General features: G+C 34.6%; 4 protein-coding genes and 1 long non-coding RNA gene across 9 annotated transcripts; all 5 read left to right on the forward strand.

Moving 5' to 3' along the window:
* The first annotated feature begins 580 nt into the window (after positions 1–580).
* Positions 581–5,660, forward strand: LOC122350428 (tumor necrosis factor receptor superfamily member 14-like). 2 transcript variants are annotated; one of them, XR_006251600.1, is made up of 10 exons: positions 581–736; positions 2,385–2,816; positions 2,986–3,111; positions 3,199–3,354; positions 3,499–3,586; positions 3,664–3,851; positions 3,928–3,980; positions 4,493–4,536; positions 5,006–5,229; positions 5,394–5,660. XR_006251600.1 is itself a non-coding variant. In XM_043246879.1 (9 exons), exons 2-9 carry the CDS (start codon positions 2,663–2,665, stop codon positions 5,058–5,060), a joined length of 864 nt encoding a protein of 287 aa, XP_043102814.1. In that variant the 5' UTR covers positions 581–736; positions 2,385–2,662; the 3' UTR covers positions 5,061–5,660. The 2 variants fall into 2 exon arrangements, 1 of the variants encoding a protein (XP_043102814.1); XM_043246879.1 differs by having other exon boundaries at positions 5,006–5,660.
* Positions 5,661–7,727: 2,067 nt separating this feature from the next.
* Positions 7,728–11,660, forward strand: LOC122350458 (tumor necrosis factor receptor superfamily member 14-like). Its single transcript, XM_043246937.1, has 6 exons — positions 7,728–8,657; positions 9,542–9,996; positions 10,665–10,790; positions 10,920–11,075; positions 11,188–11,275; positions 11,362–11,660. The coding sequence occupies exons 2-6, from the start codon at positions 9,861–9,863 to the stop codon at positions 11,528–11,530; spliced, it is 675 nt and encodes a 224-aa protein (XP_043102872.1). The 5' UTR covers positions 7,728–8,657; positions 9,542–9,860; the 3' UTR covers positions 11,531–11,660.
* A 25-nt stretch (positions 11,661–11,685) lies between these two features.
* Positions 11,686–12,404, forward strand: LOC122350460. Its single transcript, XR_006251601.1, has 2 exons — positions 11,686–11,930; positions 12,281–12,404. It is a non-coding gene; the product is annotated as an uncharacterized LOC122350460 (long non-coding RNA).
* A 2,654-nt stretch (positions 12,405–15,058) lies between these two features.
* On the forward strand, positions 15,059–20,169 carry tnfrsf14 (TNF receptor superfamily member 14). 4 transcript variants are annotated; one of them, XM_043246932.1, is made up of 9 exons: positions 15,059–15,890; positions 16,774–17,228; positions 17,887–18,012; positions 18,133–18,288; positions 18,401–18,488; positions 18,561–18,745; positions 18,836–18,879; positions 18,971–19,019; positions 20,089–20,169. In XM_043246932.1, the coding sequence occupies exons 2-8, from the start codon at positions 17,093–17,095 to the stop codon at positions 18,995–18,997; spliced, it is 762 nt and encodes a 253-aa protein (XP_043102867.1). In that variant the 5' UTR covers positions 15,059–15,890; positions 16,774–17,092; the 3' UTR covers positions 18,998–19,019; positions 20,089–20,169. The 4 variants fall into 4 exon arrangements, with proteins under 4 accessions (XP_043102867.1, XP_043102868.1, XP_043102869.1 ...); XM_043246933.1 differs by having other exon boundaries at positions 15,059–15,775; XM_043246934.1 differs by having other exon boundaries at positions 15,059–15,419.
* A 145-nt stretch (positions 20,170–20,314) lies between these two features.
* On the forward strand, positions 20,315–26,500 carry LOC122350456 (tumor necrosis factor receptor superfamily member 14-like). The gene is made up of 9 exons (XM_043246931.1): positions 20,315–20,595; positions 20,791–20,880; positions 22,790–22,915; positions 23,016–23,171; positions 23,284–23,368; positions 23,453–23,607; positions 24,008–24,021; positions 24,205–24,260; positions 24,348–26,500. The coding sequence occupies exons 1-9, from the start codon at positions 20,535–20,537 to the stop codon at positions 24,427–24,429; spliced, it is 825 nt and encodes a 274-aa protein (XP_043102866.1). The 5' UTR covers positions 20,315–20,534; the 3' UTR covers positions 24,430–26,500.
* Positions 26,501–26,632: the final 132 nt, after the last annotated feature.

A 26,632-nucleotide genomic window follows, 5' to 3' on the forward strand; every position in this document is an offset into this window, starting at 1 on the left:
CTCCAGCAAAGTTCTTGTTTCAATTCTGTACTATATCTGACATGATAAACCAACCATTAAAGAATTACAAGCACATATATTAGCTTTCCAGTGGCTCCTAAAGGAGAGAAAACTTATTTTAAAGTATATAATGGTATTAGTTTAATTTTGAAGAAAATGCCTGTTCTTTCTGTCAAGTTAGCATAGAATTGTTTTTCTTTTATTTGTATGTACTGCAGAACTTTCTACGAAAATGTCTTATTTGTTGGAGATAAAAATTCAGTAATTGCCCAGAAAACATATTAAAATGAACAAAAAATATAAAATAAATGATTTTACCATTAATAGTGTTAATTCTGAACATTTCTTTTTCTTCATAAATGGAAATGTATGAAGGCAAGCCGTATTTTCTGTTTTTAAAACGGGATATCTACAACGTAACAACGTAACCCACTTTTGTTTCTTTTTCTTTTTTGTTCTTTACATCTATGTGCCTCGTTTGGTATTTATTTGTTTACATTTGTCAGTACCATTGCATATGTAGCCTATGTTCTGTTCATTTTGTTCAATAAAAAAAAATACAAAAATGAACCGCTCCATTACACGCTTTACTTCCGTATTCCACTGTTCCTACGGGAGCTTATAGGAGTGTCGTAACTTTTTCCTATGATGTGTTACGTCGCCTTCACAGCCCATAAACCAGAAAGCAGGATTGTTTCTTCGCTTTTCAAAGGTCTTCTCAAAGCTAACACTCGCGGTAAGACCTTTGTTGTTGTTGTTTGTTTTGTGCCTGTGACTGTACTTGATTAGTCCTTACGGTAAATGTTTGGTAGTTATGATGTTTTGTATTAATGTATCAAAAAGGTTTGGCTTTGCAAAACCCTTTTCGACTTGTAACGCTGTCATAATGCTTTATACGAGGAAAACTACTTTAAATGTAAGTGCTGTTATTAAGTAATACTAAATGGAGTACGTTAATACAACAGAAAAGTAGACTTTCGCTTGTCTCAAGTTAAGTCTTAATAAATAAAGTTTAAGTTTAAATGTTTTAAAATGTAAGTTGTCCTTATTGTATTAAGTATTTGTGATTTATTTATTGGCATTATTGTTTACAGTTGTTTCAAGCAATAAGCTATTGACTGTTCATCCAAAGTATTCATCCTATGTTTTCTATTAAAATAGAATATAAAGTTAGGCTAATGGCGAATCGAGTTTGATCACGTGATTTCTAGGAACACTTGTGTTATAACAATGGCACACTTGAGAGCCAGGTGTTTTCCAGGGTGTGTAGATGAAAATGAAACTATTTATATGCACATTTTTGTTGTTGCTTTTTTCAGATTTGAGCCCCTGCCCAAAATTTATTTTAATTGTGTTATTGGACATAGTGGTAGATTCATAACGGATGCACCATTAAAGGATTTGTTCACTTCACTAATTTACTCTCCTCCACATTATCCAAAATATTTTATTTCTCTCTTCAATCAAAATTTTTTTTTTAAAATTTAATTATTTGATGAAAACTTCATTGGACTCCAAACAGTTAAAGGTGAGAAAAGCATCTGGGTGGGCTGTCTGCTGCTTACTGATGTGCTGTTACAGATCCTTTAGTGCCTAACTCCTGTTGTTCTTGTTGTGGTTGGAGCTGGGAGAGATACATACAGCAGCGAGCAGTATAGCTGTATATCACTGGGTAGATAGAATGGCCGGCACTTAATAATCATGAGCTCCACCAGGGACAAGCAGTGTTTTAAACGACAACAGCATCGCAGCATCATGTGTTGTTAATGTAAACACAAAGCCCGCAGCCGCAGGTCTTACCCCCCTCGATGAGAACTCTGTCCGCTCAAGAGCATGTTAGTGAGTCGAGCTAAATGGTTCAGTCTGGTATGCTGTTGTTAAGCCATGTTTCAATGAACACAAAAACACAACAGTCTCTTCAGTCCTCTGTGGTGAGCGCAGTAGTCTGATGTAGTCCAGTTTATTGTCGCCAATACGATGGTAAAGATAGCTGGCTTATGTGGGCACTGTTTGTGGCAGTAGTGGGGGTTGGTGATGGAGTAGGCATCCAAAGGAGACCGTTGTCTCGCAGCTCTTCAGCTAATGCAGAGTTTAACTGTAAAAGTGTGGTTCTGCTGACATCTAGTAGAACCTTGTGCCTGTATTCTATTCACAGGAAAACCTTTATTTGATAATCTGGCCCTCAAATTAATCTAACTGAATAGCCCTAGTCTAGTGTGTGCATTCAGATGATTAAAAAGCTAAAAAGAAATTGAAACCATCTTCATGACTGTGTTCTCCCATGGTTTTAAAATGGATTAAAATTTAATTAAAATTAAACTGCCTGTTTAAATGTTTTCAAATGTGTGAACTGATACTGACTAAAATATAATCTTGGTATCTAGGTTCTAAATGATTTACCATTGAATCTGAAGACTCCACAGATGATGAGGAAATCAAAAGCGCTTCACATTAATTACCCATATCATCATTCATACGTCGATGAACTGAACTTCAGCATACACCGATTTTACAGTGGATTGCTTTTCTTCTTTCTGCACGTCCTGCTCCCAAGTTTGAACCTACAGAGATTTATGGCATCAAAAGGAGGAGAGAAACCAATGCAACTATGACCAACAATCCAAACTTCATCTAATGTGTTGTTGAAATCATAACCGAGCTAATGAAGTGTGGAGAAGAAACATTGAACTTTGTTTTGGATTGTGTTTGGATTGTGTTATTCATTGCTGCAACTTTGAATTTCAAACTGTGTTTTAGTGCATGTGCTCATGCTGAGTATGAGATACATGGAGAATGCTGCCCCATGTGTGCACCAGGTACAGTATACATTGTTTAGCAGCAGCTTAGTGGGGCAAAATAAATGTGTGTGTATATATATATATATATATATATATATATATATATATATATATATATATATATATATATATATATATATATATATATATTATAGTGACTTTTTTTACTTTTTTTTTTTTTTTTTAGGAAATCATGTTTATTGGCACTGTACGATAGACACGAGCACAACATGTATTCCATGTCCTGTATCAACGTACATCGATGAGCCCAATGGCTTGGATAAATGCTTTCCCTGCTCTGTGTGTGATGCAAGTAAGTATGCATTTCAAAATGAACATGTAAAATACAGAAACATTTATTTCAGTACACTTATTTATATAATAAAGCATTTTTTCACAGAACTAGGTTTAAAGATAAAGAAAACCTGCACACGCTCTGCAGATACTATTTGTGAGCCGTTGGAGGGATTCTACTGCACTGAGCGAAAGAAAGATAGCTGCAGATTTGCTGCGAAGCACTCTGAATGCCACCCTGGACAATATGTCAAACAAACAGGTGAATATTTTAGAACACAGAGACACAATGGCCATAGAATGGAATGACAATTAGCTTTAATTGACTCAGAAACAAGAACAATATCAGTAATACTTGTAATGATGAACTCCCATTTATTTAGTTATTATCTTAATATCTTTACAGGAACAGCATTTACTGATACTGTATGTGGTAACTGCATGCAAGGGACTTACTCTAATGGCTCTTACACTGCCTGTCAACCACATTCAAAGTGAGTGATTTACATAGATTCACAAGTGTTAAAAGATATTCTAATATGACCAGATATAACAATGTTCACATTTATAGTTGTGAAATTAAAGGCCTTAAAGAAACAAAACCAGGAACAATGTCATCTGATGTGGAATGTGGGAAGTCAGTTCCAATTGCTCTCATTGTTGGAGTCATTGTTGGAGTCATTGTTGTCGTTTTGATGACTGCTGTTGGGATAAAACTCTATTGCACATTTAAACAGAAGAGACAAGCTATTGACAGAAGTAAGACAAAATATATGTATAAAAATAAAACTTTAAGGCGTTGTGCAAGTGATAATGTACTTGTTTTGTGTTTTAGATATTTATTTTTGCTCCGTGCCAATACCAGAGAGTGATGGTCAGTGTGAACCAGTAAGTGTAGGAGTAAACTGTGTGCATAATACTATATTTGTTTGTATTGTAATTATTATTCTTAGTAGTTTTATTAAACATAAGAAAATGTTTTTAAAGTTATACATTTAGCACATTAATTGGGCCATATCCCAAGGAAACAAACTTAACATGTTATTTTTGGATAAAAGAGTTCCGTTTATCTTGATTTTTGCATTTATTTGTTGTTATGAAACTTGACCTTTCTAAATAAGGCTATCCATAGCACATATTATTCTATATATAGATGCATATATAAGAAAGCTGAAATATATTGCAAATAATGCAACATTTCTGCCTTTATCACAGTAAACTATTATATTGTGTGATGTATGCCTCACAAACAGACTGTAAACCCACCGATTCCATTATAGCCAGCAAAGCACCCCTTTATAACACAAAGAAGTAATAGATATTAGTAGTATCATAATAGTGTTGTGCTGTGTGTCAAATAGGGATATTAAGTGTATTTAACGAAATTAACTTTTTCACAGACGTCACCAGACTCAGTGACCCCTCTTATATTCAACACTAGTAGGTAAGACCCTTTTACATCACTTTGCTCTATAGAATAGAACTATCCCCAGAGTTCAGAAGGCTTCTTGGAAAGTTATCAAATATGTTTGCTAAGCAAACAAATAAATTCAGTAAAGTCAGTAAAATGACTTGATTTTGCCTTCTTGATAGTTACCATGCTTTGCTAGAATATTTCAGTAAAGGCTCGATAGGTGCAGACGAGTAATATATGTTTTAATGGTTTTGCAAATTGCGTACAAGTTAAAGCAGGATAATTTTTTGTTCATCTTGCCCAAGGTGTAATTCGCTACTTGGAATGAGAAGCTTTGAACTTTGTATGAATGTACATCTGCCAAATGCTTAAAAGTAAAATAATTATTCTGGGCTTAAGTCATCATATACATTTTTTATAAGCCAGCAAAATGTAAACATGCTAATTTGGTGCACCTTTAAAGCAGCACTTTACATAAAATTGTGATTTGTCTTTTCAGCCCAATACCTCAATCTACTGCCTGTTCTGTTTTAAGTGGAGACAATGTGACCTGATATCAGAAGAGGTGTATTGTTGCTCATTAAAGAATCCAAAAGTATCAAAGAACCTGAAGACTCCACAAATCTTAAAGGCTTTGTGTAAATTGCATCTTCTGTTCTGTTGTGAGTGATAAATAGAGGAGCTGTCAAATAATGATCAATACAATCCAAGCACACTCTCGCTGTAAGTCTTTATCGTGTCTTCACACTAAATACACACATCATATCTTGGTATTTTCTACCCAAATCAGTGATTTTTGTTGAGACATTTTTCCTCTTTCAACCAAAACCAATAATCGTGGATTGAGGTGTCTAAAATTGCATTCTTATTTTTATCTCATGTATTAGAAAATGATGTACTTTGAAAGTAGGAACTGATGTCCACCCTATTTCACCAAGATCCACTCACTTTTCAACTTCTGGCATTGCCACTGCTGTGGACAACATTACTAACTGGAGACTAACAATCTAGGACCAAATGTTGAAGAAACCAGAACAGTTTATGCACCTGATTTGAACATGATCAATTTAAGGATTGTATTATTAATTGCTGCTAATTTGAACTTTAAACTGATTCACACATGTGCTGAATATGAAATAAACGCATATAAACAATGCTGTTCCAAATCCAGGTAAAAAACACCACATGTTTGTGTCATGATGTGGTTGAGGGAATGTATACTCAACGTGAATATAACTCTTTACAGTTTTAATCTTCCACAAAAGAAAAAACAATAATGCGGCAGGCAGGCAATAACCACACTCATTAATAGACAAGAACAGAAAATATAACTTGGGCAAACAGGAACTTATAAAGCCTGAAGTAAAGGACATAATTAACTGAACACACCTGAATAAAATGAGACAATTAACTGAAAGTAGGGCACACAGAGCACATGGGACAAGAAAAAACAACAACAAAGAGTCCGACTAGGTGACAGTTTGCTTTTGCCTGACAAATAGTGACAGTTCAAAGACTTTTCAACATTTAGACATTCCAAATTCCAATTTCTAGTTTAGCCTACAGATAAAACATTTTTTTTTTTTCAATGGACTAAGACAACGTTTTGTTGTCTTTCCTAAGAAATAAATCTTAAGAATATTTTTTTATTCTTAAATCCAAAATAGGCTATTCCTGTCTTTACTCCTGATATCATTCTTAATATTTTAAATTCTTCAAAATAATTGTAAAAATCCTTGTGAAACTTCTTAAACTTGTCTTAATTGAGATAAGATGATATACATTTATTGGACTGTTTCAAATTAATTGTTGTAAGCGCTGAAGATTAAATGGAGATTAAACTGGAGATTAAATGTTTGCCTCAGCTTTCAAATAAACTTCCCCATTGCTTGTTCACTTTAGGGTTATTTATATTGCTGCTACTCTGAACTTTAAACTTTGAACTGTGTTTCAACACTCATGCTCAATATGAGATAGGCCTAAACTTGAGCTTATATTCAGATTAACTATAGAATAAAAAAAGAATTTTGTGGAAAATTTCTTTTTTTTTTAAACTTTAAAAAACCGGTAGGAGAACCCGGGGAAGACCTAGAGGGACTATGTCTCTTGGCTGGCCTGGGAGCTGTGGATTAAAAAAACATAAACTTTCAGATTCATTGCATGTAAAGTAAAACATTTCAAATGTTTGCCTACAGCTCATGAATGTCACCTCCTTGAAAAATCGGGTCTCGGCATGCTTTCAAGCCGAACACTGTAGCAGTTAATTTGCAATGAGAAAGCAGTCCAACCTCAAACAGCCTACTGGAAAAAGAACTGCACATTTTTGGACTAAACCAGTTTCCGTAGTCTGACAGTAAGCAGTTTAGCACGGCAGCTCGTTCATTGTTCATCACAAACAGCTCAGGAAAAGCGGATGTTGTAACATGACTGCATTTTGGTTTGGTTTGGCTGGTTCGGGCCAGAGCAGGGACCAAAACAGCTGAAAATAGCTACAATGTGTACTTTTTTAACTACAAGTGTGAAAGCAAGCGCTCTTAAGTACAATTTTGATGCACTTTATATTAAGTAGTGTGTGTAATATGCATGTGTAATATTCAGTAATTTTAATGTAATTAGAAAGGCATTGCATGTATTTAAGGTGTGTACTAATGGATTAAACCAAACTAAGGTGCAGCTAGATAAGGTTTACAGTATGGATACACATGAAGTAAGTTATTATAATATTGATGCATTTATTCTAAATAACTTATGTCTGTGTACTTAAATTTATAATTGCGTTATATAATAGTATTTAAAAAAGAATTGTTACATAAGTATTTGTGTAACAGTAGCAGCCTATTACATCTACAAAATTACAAACTGTAAGTATAAACTGGTGCATAATTTTGTTACATTATGTACATTTTGTTTTATGTAATGTCGAGGGAAACAGGAAGTTTTCCCCGATTTTCCGATGCTTTGTTTATTTGAGTGATAAATTGTATTGTGAACACATTGTGTTGTGTTTGATACTGATGTATCAAGAAGAGACCCCACAGAATATTGTATTCTTTTTTTGATAAGTATTTATAAGATATATAGTACACATAGTATTGTATTCACTTTATTGAACAGTAGAAAGAAAGACCACCATAGCATCATATTTAAAAATATTTTATTGAGAAAAAGACATTAGGTATGACATATGTAGCATTTCGTTAAAGTATAGCCAGAGATAAAATATGTATTAGTAAAAACTTTGAAGAGTAGGAATGTTACCGTTGAGTGCTGAGTTCCCGACGCGGAGAGGAGGACGCCTTAAAGATCTTCGCAGAAGAGCAGACTGATAAGATGGCTGTCTTTTTATAGCGAGCTTCTTGAGAGGGAGGTCTCCAGCTGTATGAGACTTTCCCAAACTTTTGTGTCGACTTGCCTAAAGGAGGGTTGTACTTAGAACTGAGCCAGAAGTTAAAGCTGCACCTCGTCGACACGCTTCTCCGATGCCAGACAGCCTCGCCACGACGCCTCAGAGCGACCGAGCTTGCAGAGCACACAACAGAACAGAACACGGAGAAGCCTTCTGTGATCTGTCTTGTGAGGATGATTAAATACTTGTGAGAGATAGGACAGACTCGACTTACTTTACCTAACCTAAGGATAAACAAAATAAGGTAGAACGTGCAGGAGATTTGAGCGCCATAAAACAGTAAGTACAGCGGCTACCTCTAAGTACTTACTAGGCAATTACATTGTATTATGAACACCTTAAAATAAAGTGTTAGTTAATAACGAACTGACAAAACGAGAGAAAGCAAGAACAATGTGAAGAAAAGGAGAGCAGGAGTAACAGGTGAAAACACTCAGACAAACAAATGGGAGGGATAGGTGACAAGACTCGACATCAGAAACATCTGATCAGGTAGCAACACGGGCAGATGAGGACTAAACAAGGGGCACGGTGACGGACGGGACAAAAGAAGAACGTGGCAAACAGAAAACACAAGCTGCAGTGTGGCTTTGCTTTTACTTGTTCACTTGTGGGAAAAGCTCCTCCCACTTGAAAGTGAGGTCCCTCCGGGCTGCGAGGACAAATATTGTTCGACAACCGATCTTGGCGCCGCCGTTTGAGGTCAAACAAGCTGGACAGGGGGGCTAGCCTGACTCTTTCATTGGTGGGTCTTTTTTTTTGTCTTTTGGGAATGTCTAGTTCGTAATTTTACAGTTCGTTAAGATGGTGTTAATGTTTGCGCAGTTTTTGAAATCGTTTGTTGTAATTTCACAAAATATATTTTCAAACACCTTTAAGTGTGTCCACTCTTCATATTTATAAATAACATTTTTCCAGAGGTCAATAATATTGGGCATTCGGTACCTTTTGGTTTGAGTTTTGATATTAAACTTTAAAATTGTATTAAATTGCAACTATTTAACTTTAAAGGCGTTACAGTGTAATGGGTATGTTTACTTTAAATGATAAAGCTTAACTGGATACGTTTGTTGCTTATATGGAAGCTCTAAAAAATGTGAACTTAAAAACGTTTGTGTCGTTTAAAATAAGGAAAATTAGTGCATAGAGCCAAAATGAATGATCCATGTTTTCTTTCAAACTTAAAAAGAAAATGAAAGCACGCTGAATAGGCTAGAACATGATAAGATGCATATCTTACAGTCTGTTTCCTTGTTGGTGGAAAATGGTCAATGAATTATTTCTCCATGGCACATGTGATATGTAATGCCTTAATACATTTCTTCATAAATGCGTATATTTGGTTTTTGTTTTATTGTATTTAGTCCTTAGAAATAATTTAGCCTTTTTTGCTGCTGTGTGTTAACCTAAAATATTATAGTTTTTTAGATGATCGATATAATTCATGCAGTTATTGCTGACATTTAATGAAATGTATTAATGTTAAATATGTAAAAGTCCTACTTTGTATACAAAACACCTGATATGACCCCTGTAACTATTTAACAAGTCATTGACATTTAAAGCAATTCTTGATGATGATGCATTAATAGAGCATAGCTACAACCTTTTTGTTTGAACTCTTCACAGAATTCAACTGACTGTTGTACTTACTCGAGGGACCATGTATGTAAAGGAAGAAGTGGATGGTGAAGTTTTCTGCCAATGCCTCCTTAAGGCTCCATCAAATTAATCATTTAAAGGAGGGGGAACCAACCATCATGATCTGAAATAGCCTTTATAGGCATACAAACAGAGACCTAAAATATCTTCAGTGAACAGGAATGCCACGTTACCAGGATCTAATTCATTATTTAATGTGAAGTGAAGAACAGAAAGGTTGATGAAATCTGACGATGAAACATTTTCCTTCATTTGGATGGAATAAATATCCTTGCTTGCATTTTATATGGATATATTATCGCTGAGGACCATTATATCCACAATTGCTGTCATAATAGCTGTTAGTTTTAAACTTGGTTTCTGTGGATGTGCCCATGCTGAATATGATGTGAATGGAGAATGCTGCCCCATGTGTGCCCCTGGTACAGTACAAATACTACTTTGGATTATGTATAAAAACCTGGAATACACTATATAACCTTTGAACAGATTTTGCCCAGTGGATGCTAGTTGTTAAACGTTTTCAAAGAATTAAAAAAAAAGAAAGAATTTTGTATGATAGGTAAAGACTCTCTAGTTTTTTTTCTATCTAGTCTATCTAATGTTTAAATTTGGAACTGAATATTTTCGTTTGTCATATGTCTATAACAACAAGACATAATGTAGTGTGCAATAGTGTATTGTGACGTTTAGTGTATGGTGTCCAGGTTTGTATATTGCTTGGTGTTTTCAAATCTGTTAAGCATTTAAAAGTTGTGTATTATATTAATTCTGTGTGTAATGTTAACCAATATAGCAATTAAGAGTTAATAGATTCTAAAGAGTTACATTTTCTTGAGTTAAATTTTAAGTTAAATGTACAGTTATGCTTTAAATACAGCATTGTTATACTGTAATGTTATGGCTAATTGTGGTGTAAAACTTTATTGTAAGCACACAGAATTGTCAGATCAGTTGATAAGTCATGTGATGCAGCAAAGAAGTCACTTGATCAAAAAACGTTTTACATGACTATTTGTATGATATGATATGTTGTGATATGATATATATCACTTTCTTTAAAGAAAAACACATTTTGCCATTCCTGTAGGAAACCGTGTTTATTGGCACTGTACTGTAGATACCAGTACGACATGTATTCCTTGTTCTACGTCAACTTACACAGATGAACCCAACAGGCTTACGACATGTTTTCCCTGCACCGTGTGTGATACAGGTGTGTGTCTATTAACTTAATAGTAAAGAGATATAAAACTGCAATAAGAAAGCCTTGTCTAATATAATGTAAAGCACTATCTAATGTATGCTTTTAATACGATTGATTGCTTGGATTTTGTTTCCACAGCTCAACACTTAAAAGTAAAAAAGGCCTGTACGCGCTCTGCGGATACAATCTGTGAACCACTGGAAGGATCCCATTGCATTACACTATATAAAGACTCCTGTTCATTAGCAGTGGGACACAATGAATGCAAACCTGGACAATATATTAAACAAACTGGTGAGTGTGTGTTTATATACTTAACTGTAGAAAAGGACGAACAATGAACAAAAGCCATGCAAAATGCAAAAATAGCTTTAATGTATTTCACCCAATATCAATAACTTCACAGGTACAGCATTTACTGATACCATATGTGCAGACTGTTCAGATGGAACTTATTCAAATGGCTCTCTAATGGCCTGCCTTTCACATTCAAAATAAGTTGCCCACATGTATAAACTTCATTGAAAGATTACTCTAAAACTGGATATAGTACTAATACTTCTGAATTTAATGTCTTCAGGTGTGAGGCTATGGGACTTAGAGAAATAAAAGCAGGAACAGCATCCTCTGATGCTGAATGTGACAAAGTGACATGGTCTGTTGGTGTTGTAGTTGGAGTCACAATTACGGTTCTCGTAGTTGTTATTGTGCCACTATTAGTATGGATCATATGCAGAAAACATAAATAAACGATAAGGGGAGCACCACACAAACATGTAAATACACAAGGTTTTCGTAAGAAAAGTAGTATTTATTTACATACATATCAGATGAGGAAAAGTAGTCACATGCAGTAGAACAAATGGTTTTGCTTCTCTTTCCACAGAATTCCACAGTTTCCCCTTTTGACGTCAAGGAATGTAAAAGGGTTTGTTCAATGCATAAATATTGTTTTGAATTCAAATAATGAAAAATATAATCATGTGTCTATTGTTTATAAGCGATTTATCAAGAAATCGAAGACCAAGTTTTTTTCAGTGGAAAGTTACCATGAATGGACCCGTGCCAACATCAACTACAGACTAGAGTGTGTGTGTGTTTCTGTTGACATGCAGTGCTATTCTGTTTATCATATAGCTAGTTGTAAAGGTATTGTTATTGATTTTGCCTTCTTGATAGTTACCATGCTTTGCTAGAATATTTCAGTAAAGGCTCGATAGGTGCAGACGAGTAATATATGTTTTACTGGTTTTGCAAATTGCTTACAAGTTAAAGCAGGATCATTTTTTGTTCATCTTGCCCAAGTTGTAATTCGCTACTTGGAATGAGGAGCTTTAGACTTTGTATGAATGTACATCTGCCAAATGCTTAAAAGTAAAATAATTATTCTGGGCTTAAGTCATCATATACATTTTTAATAAGCCAGCAAAATGTAAACATGCTAATTTGGTGCACCTTTAAAGCAGCACTTTACATAAAATTGTGATTTGTCTTTTCAGCCCAATACCTCAATCTACTGCCTGTTCTGTTTTAATTGGAGACAATGTGACCTGATATCAGAAGAGGTGTATTGTTGCTCATTAAAGAATCCAAAAGTATCAAAGAACCTGAAGACTCCACAAATCTTAAAGGCTTTGTGTAAATTGCATCTTCTGTTCTGTTATGAGTGATAAATAGAGGAGCTGTCAAATAATGATCAATCCGATCCAAGTCTTTATCGTGTCTTCACACTAAATACACACATCATACCTTGGTATTTTCTACCCAAAACAGGGTCCTCTTTCAACCAGAACCAATAATGGTGGATTGAGGTGTCTAAAATTGCATCCTTATTTTTATCTCATGTATTAGAAAATGATGTACTTTGAAAGTAGGAACTGATGTCAAACATATTTCACCAAGATCCACTCACTTTTCAACTTCTGGCATTGCCACTGCTGTGGACAACATTACTAACTGGAGACTAACAATCTAGGACTAAATGTGTTGAAGAAACCAGAACAGTTTATGCATCTTATTTGAACATGATCAATTTAAGGATTGTATTATTAATTGCTGCTAATTTGAACTTTAAACTGTTTCACACATGAATATGAAATAAACGCATATAAACAATGCTGTTCCAAATCCAGGTAAAAAACACCACATGTTTGTGTCATGATGTGGTTGAGGGAATGTATACTCAACGTGAATATAACTCTTTACAGTTTTAATCTTCCACAAAAGAAAAAACAATAATGCGGCAGGCAGACAATAACCACACTCATTAATAGACAAGAACAGAAAATATAACATGCGCAAACAGGAACTTATAAAGCCTGAAGTAAATGACATAATTAACTGAACACACCTGAATAAAATGAGACAATTAACTGAAAGTAGGGCACACAGAGCACATGGGACAAGAAAAAACAACAACAAAGAGTCCGACTAGGTGACAGTTTGCTTTTGCCTGACAAATAGTGACGGTTCAAAGACTTTTCAACATTTAGACATTCCAAATTTCAATTTCTAGTTTAGCCTACAGATAAAACATTTTTTTTACTATGGACTATAAGACAACGTTTTGTTGTCTTTCCTAAGAAATAAATCTTAAGAATATTTTTTTATTCTTAAATACAAAATAGGCTATTCCTGTCTTTACTCCTGATATCATTCTTAATATTTTAATTTCTTCAAAATAATTGTAAAAATCCTTGTGAAACTTCTTAAACTTGTCTTAATTAAGATAAGATGATATACATTTATTGGACTATTTCTAATTAATTTTTGTAAGCGTTGAAGAAGACTGGAGATTAAATGTTTGCCTCAGCTTTCAAATAAACTTCCCCATTGCTTGTTCACTTTAGGGTTATTTATATTGCTGCTACTCTGAACTTTAAACTTTGAACTGTGTTTCAACACTCATGCTCATGCTCAATATGAGATAGGCCTAAACTTGAGCTTATGTTCAGATTAACTATAGAATAAAAAAGAATTTTGTGGAAAATTTCTTTTTTTTTTAAACTTATTTAAAAAACCAGTAGGAGACCCCGGGGGAAGACCTAGAGGGACTATGTCTCTTGGCTGGCCTGGGAGCTGTGGATTAAAAAAACATAAACTTTCAGATTCATTGCATGTAAAGTAAAACATTTCAAATGTTTGCCTACAGCTCATGAATGTCACCTCCTTGAAAAATCGGGTCTCGGCATGCTTTCAAGCCGAACACTGTAGCAGTTAATTTGCAATGAGAAAGCAGTCCAACCTCAAACAGCCTACAGGAAAAAGAACTGCACATTTTTGGACTAAACCAGTTTCCGTAGTCTGACAGTAAGCAGTTTAGCACGGCAGCTCGTTCATTGTTCATCACAAACAGCTCAGGAAAAGCGGATTTTGTAACATGACTGCATTTTGGTTTGGTTTGGCTGGTTCGGGCCAGAGCAGGGACCAAAACAGCTGAAAATAGCTACAATGTGTACTTTTTAACTACAAGTGTGAAAGCAAGCGCTCTTAAGTACAATTTTGATGCACTTTATATTAAGTAGTGTGTGTAATATGCATGTGTAATATTCAGTAATTTTAATGTAATTAGAAAGGCATTGCATGTATTTAAGGTGTGTACTAATGGATTAAACCAAACTAAGGTGCAGCTAGATAAGGTTTACAGTATGGATACACATGAAGTAAGTTATTATAATATTGATGCATTTATTCTAAATAACTTATGTCTGTATACTTAAATTTATAATTGCGTTATATAATAGTATTTAAAAAGAATTGTTACATAAGTATTTGTGTAACAGTAGCAGCCTATTACATCTACAAAATTACAAACTGTAAGTATAAACTGGTGCATAATTTTGTTACAGTATGTACATTTTGTTTTATGTAATGTCGAGGGAAACAGGAAGTTTTCCCCGATTTCCGATGCTTTGTTTATTTGAGTGATACATTGTATTGTGAACACATTGTGTTGTGTTTGATACTGATGTACCAAGAAGAAGAGACCCCACAGAAAAATGTATTCTTTTGTTTGATAAGTATTTATAAGATATATAGTACACATAGTATTGTATTCACTTTATTGAACAGTAGAAAGAAAGACCACCATAGCATCATATTTAAAAATATTTTATTGAGAAAAAGACATTAGGTATGACATTTGTAGCATTTCGTTAAAGTATAGCCAGAGATAAAATATGTATTAGTAAAAACTTTGAAGAGTAGGAATGTTACCGTTGAGTGCTGAGTTCCCGACGCGGAGAGGAGGACGCCTAAAGATCTTCGCAGAAGAGCAGACTGATAAGATGGCTGTCTTTTTATAGCGAGCTTCTTGAGAGGGAGGTCTCCAGCTGTATGAGACTTTCCCAAAATGTGTCGACTTGCCTAAAGGAGGGTTGTACTTAGAACTGAGCCAGAAGTTAAAGCTGCACCTCGTCGACACGCTTCTCCGATGCCAGACAGCCTCGACACGACGCCTCAGAGCGACCGAGCTTGCAGAGCACACAACAGAACAGAACACGGAGAAGTCTTCTGTGACCTGTCTTGTGAGGATGATTAAATACTTGTGAGAGATAGGACAGACTCGACTTACTTTACCTAACCTGTGGATAAACAAAATAAGGTAGAAGGTGCAGGAGATTTGAGCGCCATAAAACAGTAAGTACAGCGGCTACTTCTAAGTACTTACTAGGCAATTACATTGTATTATGAACACCTTAAAATAAAGTGTTACTTAATAACGAACTGACAAAACGAGAGAAAGCAAGAACAATGAGAAGAAAAGGAGAGCAGGAGTAACAGGTGAAAACACTCAGACAAACAAGTGGGGGGATAGGTGACAAGACTCGACATCAGAAACATCTGATCAGGTAGCAAAACGGGCAGATGAGGACTAAACAAGGGGCACGGTGACGGACGGGACAAAAGAAGAACGTGGCAAACAGAAAACTCAAGCTGCAGTGTGGCTTTGCTTTTACTTGTTCACTTGTGGGAAAAGCTCCTCCCACTTGAAAGTGAGGTCCCTCCGGGCTGTGAGGACAAATATTCGACAACCGATCTTGGCGCCGCCGTTTGAGGTCAAACAAGCTGATAAGAGGGTGGACGGGGGCTAGCCTGACTCTTTCATTGGTGGGTCTTTTTTTTTTGTCTTTTGGGAATGTCTAGTTCGTAATTTTACAGTTCGTTAAGCTGGTGTTAATGTTTGCGTGTCCTACGCCTTCGATGAGGAATGACGCAGTTTTTGAAATCGTTTGTTGTCACATAGATCTGTGTAATTTCACTAAATACATTTTCAAACACCTTTAAGTGTGTCCACTCTTCTATAAATTTATAAATAACATTTTTCCAGAGGTCAATAATATTGGGCATTCGGTACCTTTTGTTTTCAGTTTTGATATTTAACTTTAAAATTAAATTAAATTGCAGCTGTGTAATGCGTATGTTTACTTTAAATGATAAAGCTTAACTGGATACGTTTGTTGTTTATATGGAAGCTCTAAAAATGTGAACTTAAAAACGTTTGTGTCGTTTAAAATAAGAAAAATTAGTGCATAGAGCCAAAATGAATGATCCATGTTTTCTTTCAAACTTAAAAAGAAAATGAAAGCACGCTGAATAGGCTAGAACATGATAAGATGCATATCTTACAGTCTGTTTCCTTGTTGGTGTAAAATGGTCAATGAATTATTTATCCATGGCACATGTGATATGTAATGCCTTAATACATTTCTTCATAAATGCGTATATTTGGTTTTTGCTGCTGTGTGTTAACCTAAAATATTCTGGCATCCCCCCAGATTGAGTTTTTTAGATAATCGATATAATTCATGCAGTTATTGCTGACATTTAATGAAATGTATTAATGTTAAATATGTAAAAGTCCTACTTTGTATACAAAACACCTGATATGACCCCTGTAACTATTTAACAAGTCATTGACATTTAAAGCAATTCTTGATGATGATGCATTAATAGAGCATAGCTACAACCTTTTTGTTTGAACTCTTCACAGAATTCAACTGACTGTTGTACTTACTCGAGGGACCATGTATGTAAAGGAAGAAGTGGATGGTGAAGTTTTCTGCCAATGCCTCCTTAAGGCTCCATCAAATTAATCATTTAAAGGAGGGGGAACCAACCATCATGATCTGAAATAGCCTTTATAGGCATACAAACAGAGACCTAAAATATCTTCAGTGAACAGGAATGCCACGTTACCAGGATCTAATTCATTATTTAATGTGAAGTGAAGAACAGAAAGGTTGATGAAATCTGACGATGAAACATTTTCCTTCATTTGGATGGAATAAATATCCTTGCTTGCATTTTATATGGATATATTATCGCTGAGGACCATTATATCCACAATTGCTGTCATAATAGCTGTTAGTTTTAAACTTGGTTTCTGTGGATGTGCCCATGCTGAATATGATGTGAATGGAGAATGCTGCCCCATGTGTGCCCCTGGTACAGTACAAATACTACTTTGGATTATGTATAAAAACCTGGAATACACTATATAACCTTTGAACAGATTTTGCCCAGTGGATGCTAGTTGTTAAACGTTTTCAAAGAATTAAAAAAAAAGAAAGAATTTTGTATGATAGGTAAAGACTCTCTAGTTTTTTTTCTATCTAGTCTATCTAATGTTTAAATTTGAAACTGAATATTTTCGTTTGTCATATGTCTATAACAACAAGACATAATGTAGTGTGCAATAGTGTATTGTGACGTTTAGTGTATGGTGTCCAGGTTTGTATATTGCTTGGTGTTTTCAAATCTGTTAAGCATTTAAAAGTTGTGTATTATATTAATTCTGTGTGTAATGTTAACCAATATAGCAATTAAGAGTTAATAGATTCTAAAGACTTGAGTTAAATTTTAAGTTAAATGTACAGTTATGCTTTAAATACAGCATTGTTATACTGTAATGTTATGGCTAATTGTGGTGTAAAACTTTATTGTAAGCACACAGAATTGTCAGATCAGTTGATAAGTCATGTGATGCAGCAAAGAAGTCACTTGATCAAAAAACGTTTTACATGACTATTTGTATGATATGATATGTTGTGATATGATATATATCACTTTCTTTAAAGAAAAACACATTTTGCCATTCCTGTAGGAAACCGTGTTTATTGGCACTGTACTGTAGATACCAGTACGACATGTATTCCTTGTTCTACGTCAACTTACACAGATGAACCCAACGGACTGACTAAATGTTTTCCCTGCACCATGTGTGATTTAGGTGTGTGTCTATTAACTTAATAGTAAAGAGATATAAAACTGCAATAAGGAAGCCTTGTTTAATATAATGTAAAGCACTATCTAATTTATACTTTCAATATGATTGATTTTGTTTCCACAGCCCTACACTTAAAAGTAAAAAAGGCCTGTACGCGCTCTGCGGATACAATCTGTGAACCACTGGAAGGATCCCATTGCATTACACTATATAAAGACTCCTGTTCATTAGCAGTGGGACACAATGAATGCAAACCTGGACAATATATTAAACAAACTGGTGAGTGTGTGTTTATATACTTAACTGTAGAAAAGGACGAACAATGAACAAAAGCCATGCAAAATGCAAAAATAGCTTTAATGTATTTCACTCAATATCAATAACTTCACAGGTACAGCATTTACTGATACCATATGTGCAGACTGTTCAGATGGAACTTATTCAAATGGCTCTCTAATGGCCTGCCTTTCACATTCAAAGTAAGTTGCCCACATGTATAAACTTCATTGAAAGATATATAGTACTAATACTTCTGAATTTAATGTCTTCAGGTGTGAGACTATGGGACTTAGAGAAATAAAAGCAGGAACAGCATCCTCTGATGCTGAATGTGACAAAGTGACATGGTCTGTTGGTGTTGTAGTTGGAGTCACAATTACGGTTCTCGTAGTTGTTATTGTGCCACTATTAGTATGGATCATATGCAGAAAACATAAATCGCGGCGCTCCAACAAAAGTAAGAACTAATTTCTTATAATAAAATTGCAAAAATCCCAATTTTCAAACAGTAATTTGCATTAGCAGTGCTAATATTTTTATATTGTAGGTGTTTCTTACACACCACAACAAGCAACTGAGGATGATGAATCTGTAAGTTCATAGGAGGCACCTTACTAAAATATTGATGTAGTTTTCAGAAATACATAAAGCTTTATTTATTTATTTATTTTTTTTTTTTAAGGCATGGCAGAATCAGTTAGTCTATTAAAAACCAGTAAGAACCAAAAAAGGTAAGAACCAACCATTGATCAACATTATATTACGTATTATATTTAGTTCTGGACAACAATCAATCACATCCAAAATACATTTTATATATACCAGTCAAAAGTTTGGAAACGGTAAGATTTTAAATAGTTTTTAAAGATGTCTCTTACGTTCATCAAGGCTGCATTTATTTGATTAAAAGTACAGGAAAAATGTATTGTGAAATATTATTAAATCGTTTGAATATGCTGATTTATTATCAGTGCTGGAAACTGTTGTGCTGCCTAATAGTTTTTGTAACCTGTGATATTTGTTTTAGGATTGAATTAATAAAACGATAAAAAAAGAGCATTTTTTTGCATTCATTCTAACAATATACACTACCATTCAAAAGTTTGGCATTAGTACATTTTTATTCCTTTTTTATTTGAAAGTAATTAAAACTAAATGCTGTTCTTTTTTTAACTTTTTATGTATCAAAGAATCCTGAAAAAATACTGCTATTTCCAAAATGAAATATTTGCCATAACAACTTTGCCAGCACTGGTCATTCTAATAATAAATCAGCATATTAGTATGATTTCTGAAGGATCATGTTACACTTTAGACTGGAGTAATGACTGATGGAAATTCAGCTTTGCATCAAACGTTTCCAAATGTTTTACTGATATCAAAATTATTTATGGTCAAAACGATAAGGGGAGCACCACACAAACATGTAAATACACAAGGTTTTCGTTAAAAAAAAAGTAGTGTTTGTTTTGTGTGTGTGTGTGATTTAAATTGCTAATCATGCCAATCTAAGATAGGCTTATATCACCTATTTTTCCATATATATATTTATATAAAACTCACTAATCAGTTAAAAAACACATCTCTGCTTAATTGATTAACAAGGCGCCTTTGTGAAGAATCAAAATCTAGCATCTATCAGTAATCTAGAACCAGGGAAATTGCACTATTTGGAAAAATGTAGTGTAGGCTAAATAAGCCGATTTCATATCACATGTACTGTATGAGCACAGCTATATATCAGATGAGGAAAAATAGTCACATGCAGTAGAACAAATGGTTTTGCTTCTCTTTCCACAGAATCGGGTTTCCCCTTTTGACATCAAGGAATGTTTGTTCAATGAAATATTGTTTTGAATTCAAATAAAAAAATATATATAATTATGTGTCTAATGTTTATAAGCCATTTATCAAGAAATCGAAGACCAAGTTTTTTTCAGTGGAAAGTTACCATGAATGGACCCGTGCCAACATCAACTACAGACTAGAGTGTGTGTGTGTTTCTGTTGACATGCAGTGCTGTTCTGTTTATCATATAGCTAGTTGTAAAGGTATTGTTATTCGAGTTGTTTACTTGTACTACTGGTTTAGGAAAATAGCGTTGTTCTTTTTTGACTATATCAGTGCTGACGACAACACACAAATGATACTTTATGAACAAATAACACGAAGTAAACTCTTGCTTCCGCGTTGCTCTTGTGGGCGCGGCCTCAAACTCAAAATGGCGGTATAAAACAAAGACAAAGATGGGTAGCTTTTTACAAGCAGTACGATATGAGAACGACGTGTGTTTTATTTCATTTTTTGGTAAGAAAGCTGTGTGCTCTTGATTCTTTCGATTGTGTCGTTCTTTAAAAACGCAAAACGCAATTAAAATGTGCGTGAATGCAAAATACGTCTTCTGGCAGACACGAAAGTGAAACTAAAGATCGCGTAGTTTGTTAAAGTTTCGAAGTTTTGAATGGCGTTGGTACTTACATTGACGTATTCTCTTCCACACAGTTCTTTGGACACTTCTCCCATCTGGAAAAGCTTGTGGCCAAAGTGAATATAAATCGCCTGCTGGAGAATGTTGCCCTATGTGTAACATTGGTAGGACCACTCATCATTATTCGTATTTCACGATTCTAACATGCATGTTTTTACAATGTACAATATTAAACAGTTTTTTTCATTGTGTTTCAAAAGATAGGGGAAAGGGGATGGGCAAAAGTAGTAAGTAGTAAAAAGAGGGTTTGGGCCGTCTCTGTCTATAGGAGCGCTTCACAATGATGCACAGGATATGATAACTATATCCATAGAAAAGTTTACATTACTTTTTTAACGTTAAAGCGAAACGTTAAAGCAAAAACTCTTTCACTAGCCTATCCTATCTACGTACACAATACGTCCAGTGAGGAAGTGGCAAGTCATTTAAATATGAAAATGAACTAAAATATAAAAATAGGGCAAAGCCTTAAAAGGCTGATTATATTTAGTTTTTATTTTCTAATAATAGCTATGCAATTAAAAATAGAACAAAAATTATAATGACGTGTAAAACAGGTAACACTTTATTCTGATGGTCCCTTATGAACATTCTGTTACTAACCAGTCTACTAATACTCTACTACTAACACTCTATTGAAAGATGGTTGACATGTAGGTGTAAAGTTAGGTGAAGGTGTAAAGGGGGCACTACGAATACCAGGTTATGCCATTTGGACTAGTCAACTCACCCGCCATTTTTCAATTATTCATCAATAAAAGTGTCAAGGACCTTATTAACCAGTTCGTGGTTGTCTATATAGATAGCATTCGCATTCTAAGTCTGAGGCAGAACACGTCCTTTCGTTATAGCAGTGGAGGCTTCTGACGGCAGAATAACAGATCACAAGAACTTAGAATATATCAAAAGTGCTAAACATCTGAACCCACACCAAGCCCGCTGGTCTTTATTTTTCACTCGCTTCCAGTTCACAGTAACCTATAGACCCAGAAGTAAGTACAGTAAGGCCGATGCCATCTACAGGTGTTATGACAACCACGTTGAACATCTCTGGGACATTATGGAGTAGTTACAACGAGAACAACAACACAAACCACCCCCATCTCTTGTCAATTACAGTTACAGTAACTTGTTGGAAATTTTACGTTAAATATTACACAAAACATACAACAAAACATATGACATGACACCCATATCTGGTAGCTACAAAATATGTGTTTTATGCATAGACTAGTTAATAGATAAGTCTAATATAGCTTACTTTTCACATAGTCCATTACAGATCAACTAACATGTCTGGGAAAATTTTGAATAAAAAAGGAAGGCAATTTCAACTAAAAGGGCTTTTAATTGATCCATGCCCAGGACACCGCTGCATCATAATCTGTCCCTGTTTAGATTATATATTTGTGAGAATATGCTTATTTATTTCTATCTTTATACATGCTGTCACCAAGCCAGCAGAGGGAGCGCTTACCTCTGGGTGATCTGCGATCACTCCCTCTGCAACTTCCTGTTCCAGGACTATAAATACTGCAGCAAGCCACTCACCTGCAGGTTGCATTGTTTCGCCTGTTTCTTTGTTAGATCGCTAGTGGATTATTGTTTCTGGTTTCCCTGGTTTTGACCCTGTCTGTCTTTCGGTTTTCTGATTGTTTGCTGCCTGACCTGACCTTCGCCTGTCTCTGGATTTTGTTTTTGCCTCACCTCTTATACACCTGTTTGCCCTGTTAGACACCTGCCTGTTTTGACCATGTCTTCAATTAATAAAAGCCTGCATATGGATCCGCACGCCTCAGACCCCTCATTCGTGACACATGCTTTGCTTTTTGTTTTACAGCCAGAGTAGACCGTTTTTGTCACCAAATTCTGTCGCCAAAATTACTTGTCACCTGCATACTGTAGATGAAATAACTTATATTGTATGCTTTATTACATTGGCTGCATATCTGATCTGCTGTCCCACCCCTAGATTATGAAGTGAATAACTGTTACTTTATGTGTTGTTTGTAGGATCAGTAGTTCTTAAGGATTGTATACATGATTTAAGCACCACATGCAAACCCTGCCCTTCAGGAACATTCATGAGTGAACCAAATGGCCTTCATAATTGTTTCACATGCAGAAACTGTGTTAAAAGTATGTATTTTTAATGTGTTGTATATTATTATTTAACCTTATAGAATTTTTCATTTTCTTTTGTTACTAACATATGTACGAATACATGTGCTCTTTAAAGGTCAAGGACTTTACATCTTGAGTAAATGCACTACAATACAAGACACTACCTGTGATATACTTGATGGATATTACTGCATTGATTACTCAAATTCACAGTGCAGTCATGCTCAAAAACACAGTGTTTGTAAATCAGGACAAGAAACAAAAACACCAGGTATTGTTTCAAAATACTTTTTTCTCCCTCTCTTCAGTGTTTAAAGTAATAGTTCACCCAAAAAGGTGATTTTATAAATTTATTTCAGAACATTCTATGTGTCTGCTTACAGGTACAAAAACTACAAATGCAGTATGTTCGGACTGCCCTCATGGTTTTTATTCTCCATCAGGTCTAAACTGCACCAAATGGACAGAGTAAGTCAAATATTATTTGTAATTCCTGCAGTTTTTGCAATTTTATCTGTTAATATGTTTATTTGTTTAGTTTTTTTTCCTCAGGTGTTCAGCAAGGAATGAAATAGAAACAGAACATGGCAGTTCTGTTAAAGATGCCATATGTACACCGATAAGACGGAAAAGACATGGTCTCTTATTTGCAATAGTTTTAATAACATTTCTCTGCATAAGTCTATACTTTGCCCCAAAGATCACAAGTAAGTACAAGCAGAATTCATCTTTGTTTTACCTTTTTTTTTTATTAAAGAACATGGATAGCAAATAACTAACCAAATGCTACATTTAAAAAACTAATTAAATTTCTTAACATATTTTTAACATGTTGTATCTTTTTTTTTATTATTGCCCGTCCCCACATAAATCAAAAGACTTAAAAACATACTGAATGTTTTTTGGGTTTTTTTGAAAATCTAAAAATGCATAAGATTTCACGTGAGGTGTAGGGTTGGTGTAGGGCAAAAGCACATACAGTTTACACAGTATATAAACCATTACACCAATGAAGAGTCCCAGTAAACCACAAATACCAAAGTGTGTGTGTGTGTGTGTTTACTGCACCTATATTCAGCTCAAATAATAATTTTTTTATGTTTTTAGGTTGTAAACTTAAAGTAAGTCCTTTCATTTTTTCATATAATGTCATGTGTAATTCTGCATTTATCAAAAATATTATTTGTAAAATACTTACTACTATATTATACTTAACATGATTCATTCTTTCAAAATAATTTTGTTATGAGTTCTTTTTGATTTCCTTGATATTGACTGATGATGATTGGTGTTACATAAAACAGAACCCTGTGCAAGAAACAAACCCTGGATATACAGCACAACCCACAAACAACACAACGTAAGAAGTAATCATTTTCCTCTGCGTAGTCATTCAGGAGAAAAAGTTATAATAAACCTAATCTATGTACATATTGTTTGTTTACAGGAAAGAAAACAGTGAGCAACAGATTGTTTCCCAAGAATCAGTTACACCACCTGCTGGTACTCTAGCAACCCTCTCATCATAGGAGCATGACATTACGTTCTTCTCCGTGTGCTGTGACCTTGACGTGGTGGAGAAGCTTGAAGTCCTTTGCTAGAGTATACATACATTTTGGACAAACTAACAACAGCAGGCTTTAACAGCATTAATCCCTGATTGATCCCTGGTTCTGTACATAAAACACAGTCAATATCATCACTGCAAAAAGTTAATAAGAAGCCTCATACAGACACAGCAGTTTAAATGTAAAAAATAGGTCTCAATAGTGCTAATAAAAGAATATTATCACTGATAATTATCAATATTGAAAATATTTTACAGAATAAGGCTAATGAGCAGCCTTTAGCTTTGTTGAAGGAATAGTTCACCCAAAAATGAAAATTACCTCATATTTTACTCAGCTCAAAGCCATCCTAGGTGTATATGAATTTGTTCTTTCAGAGCTTTTAAAAAATGTATCCTGGCTCTTTAAAGCTTGGTAATGCAGTGGATAGTGACCATTATATTGATGCTCTGTAAATTGGATATATCCGCAAGTACTGCACCGTAAAACTAACCTGCCTTCATGGGATTTATCACATGTCCATTGAAGCAGATCGATAGGTAACTGACTGAGCGCTGATTTCTGGCTTTGTTGACTTCTGACTTGACGTACGATGTATGATGTAAGTTGCGTCATATGTTGATTCATAGGTCAGCCAAAAAACTGGAACTCGGTGTTCTCACAGAAAATAACACAAGTCTGTTATTTACAATACAATTTTTTAAATTAGAAATAATTGGTACAAAAAGAGGCCTCGGAGGACATCTGATAACCCCCCGTAAATAACAAAAGTCTTTAACAAAGCATTCTAAAACATCCACAGTCCTGCAGTTTTGCTTCATGATGGCATAAGAATGGATTGAACAAACTAGATGCATTAACATTTTAATATTTTGTGATTCTGTCTGCCCTTACAAGTATCAACAGGCACAGTCAGAACCATCAGAATCTGCTTTACTAAATCTCATTTACTTATTGAAGAATAATCAGACAAAGGAAATATATCGCAGCACATTCAAGTATTCAAGGAAATGAGAAAGCCAACGCGAAAAGGAAATCTATATCAATAATTAGTTAGAATTTATAATTGCCTATTGTTTTAATAAAAAACTTTGTGTAAAAAAAGTGTGTCCTATATGTAGGTAGGAGATGGGGCATAGCATGCTTAATAGCATGTACATATAACAGAAGCATGATATGCAAAATGTATTTATGCAAGTCAGTGATTTTCATATTTTTGTACAGGCTATGCTTATAGCTATAATTATATATGATTACATATATCATTATTATAGCCTATGTCTGCTGTATAATTGTAATAAATATTAACGATGTTTAGGCTACTTCTATTCGGTTTCAAACCTTGATCAGAATTTTCATGGATAAAATGTACCGGCCTAAACTACTCAAGCTGAAACAAACAACAACAAAAGACTAAGGTTTTGAAAATTTGTCGTCCTCTTTTTCGGTAAGACGAAGAGATTTGTGTTAAAACTCAAAAAGTCATAACGCAACAAAACTATTAAAATACTATTTTAAATTATATTAGAGGAGTTGTGGAGAATGCAAAAGTGAAACTATTTTACGATAGGCTTTTCGGTTCTGCCAACGATTCTTATTTAGTTTGATGTATTTTATTTTTAGAAATAATAGTCTACACATTGGCAAAAAGTGATTTATTTCACTGCCAATACACCAAAAAGAAAACAATTAATTTATAATAAATGGAAAGTCTCTATTCTTTCTATTTTAACTATCCCAGTAACTGCACTCAACGTTAAAAACAATCTAGTAGGAATGTAGGAGCCATTTTGTTTCTTTATTTTAAAGGTTTATATAGTTAATGTCTTTTATTTTGGAGATGTGCCCCCTCGGCAGGAGAATGGAAGCTTAAAGGTCTGGATGTGGCCTACTGGAGAATGGCCTGCTGGGAGCACATGGTCTTTAGACCTTACCTTTTGTTTGTTGGCAGCCAAAAAACCTTGAAACCAAGTTTGTTTTAACTTTTATTTTTTTTTGTGATCAAGTCTGCAATAAATATTCAAGAAATGCACAGTGAAGTTGGTGTTCTTTGGACAAACAAAGGTTCAGTAAGCGTCTAAACCCTCACCAGACCCAAGAGGTGACTATGGTGACAAATTGTTTAAGGATAGTCACCACAAGGAATATTGAAAAAAATGCCCTT

Source organism: Puntigrus tetrazona, chromosome 8 (genome assembly GCF_018831695.1).
Source record: "Puntigrus tetrazona isolate hp1 chromosome 8, ASM1883169v1, whole genome shotgun sequence".
NCBI lineage: Eukaryota > Metazoa > Chordata > Actinopteri > Cypriniformes > Cyprinidae > Puntigrus > Puntigrus tetrazona.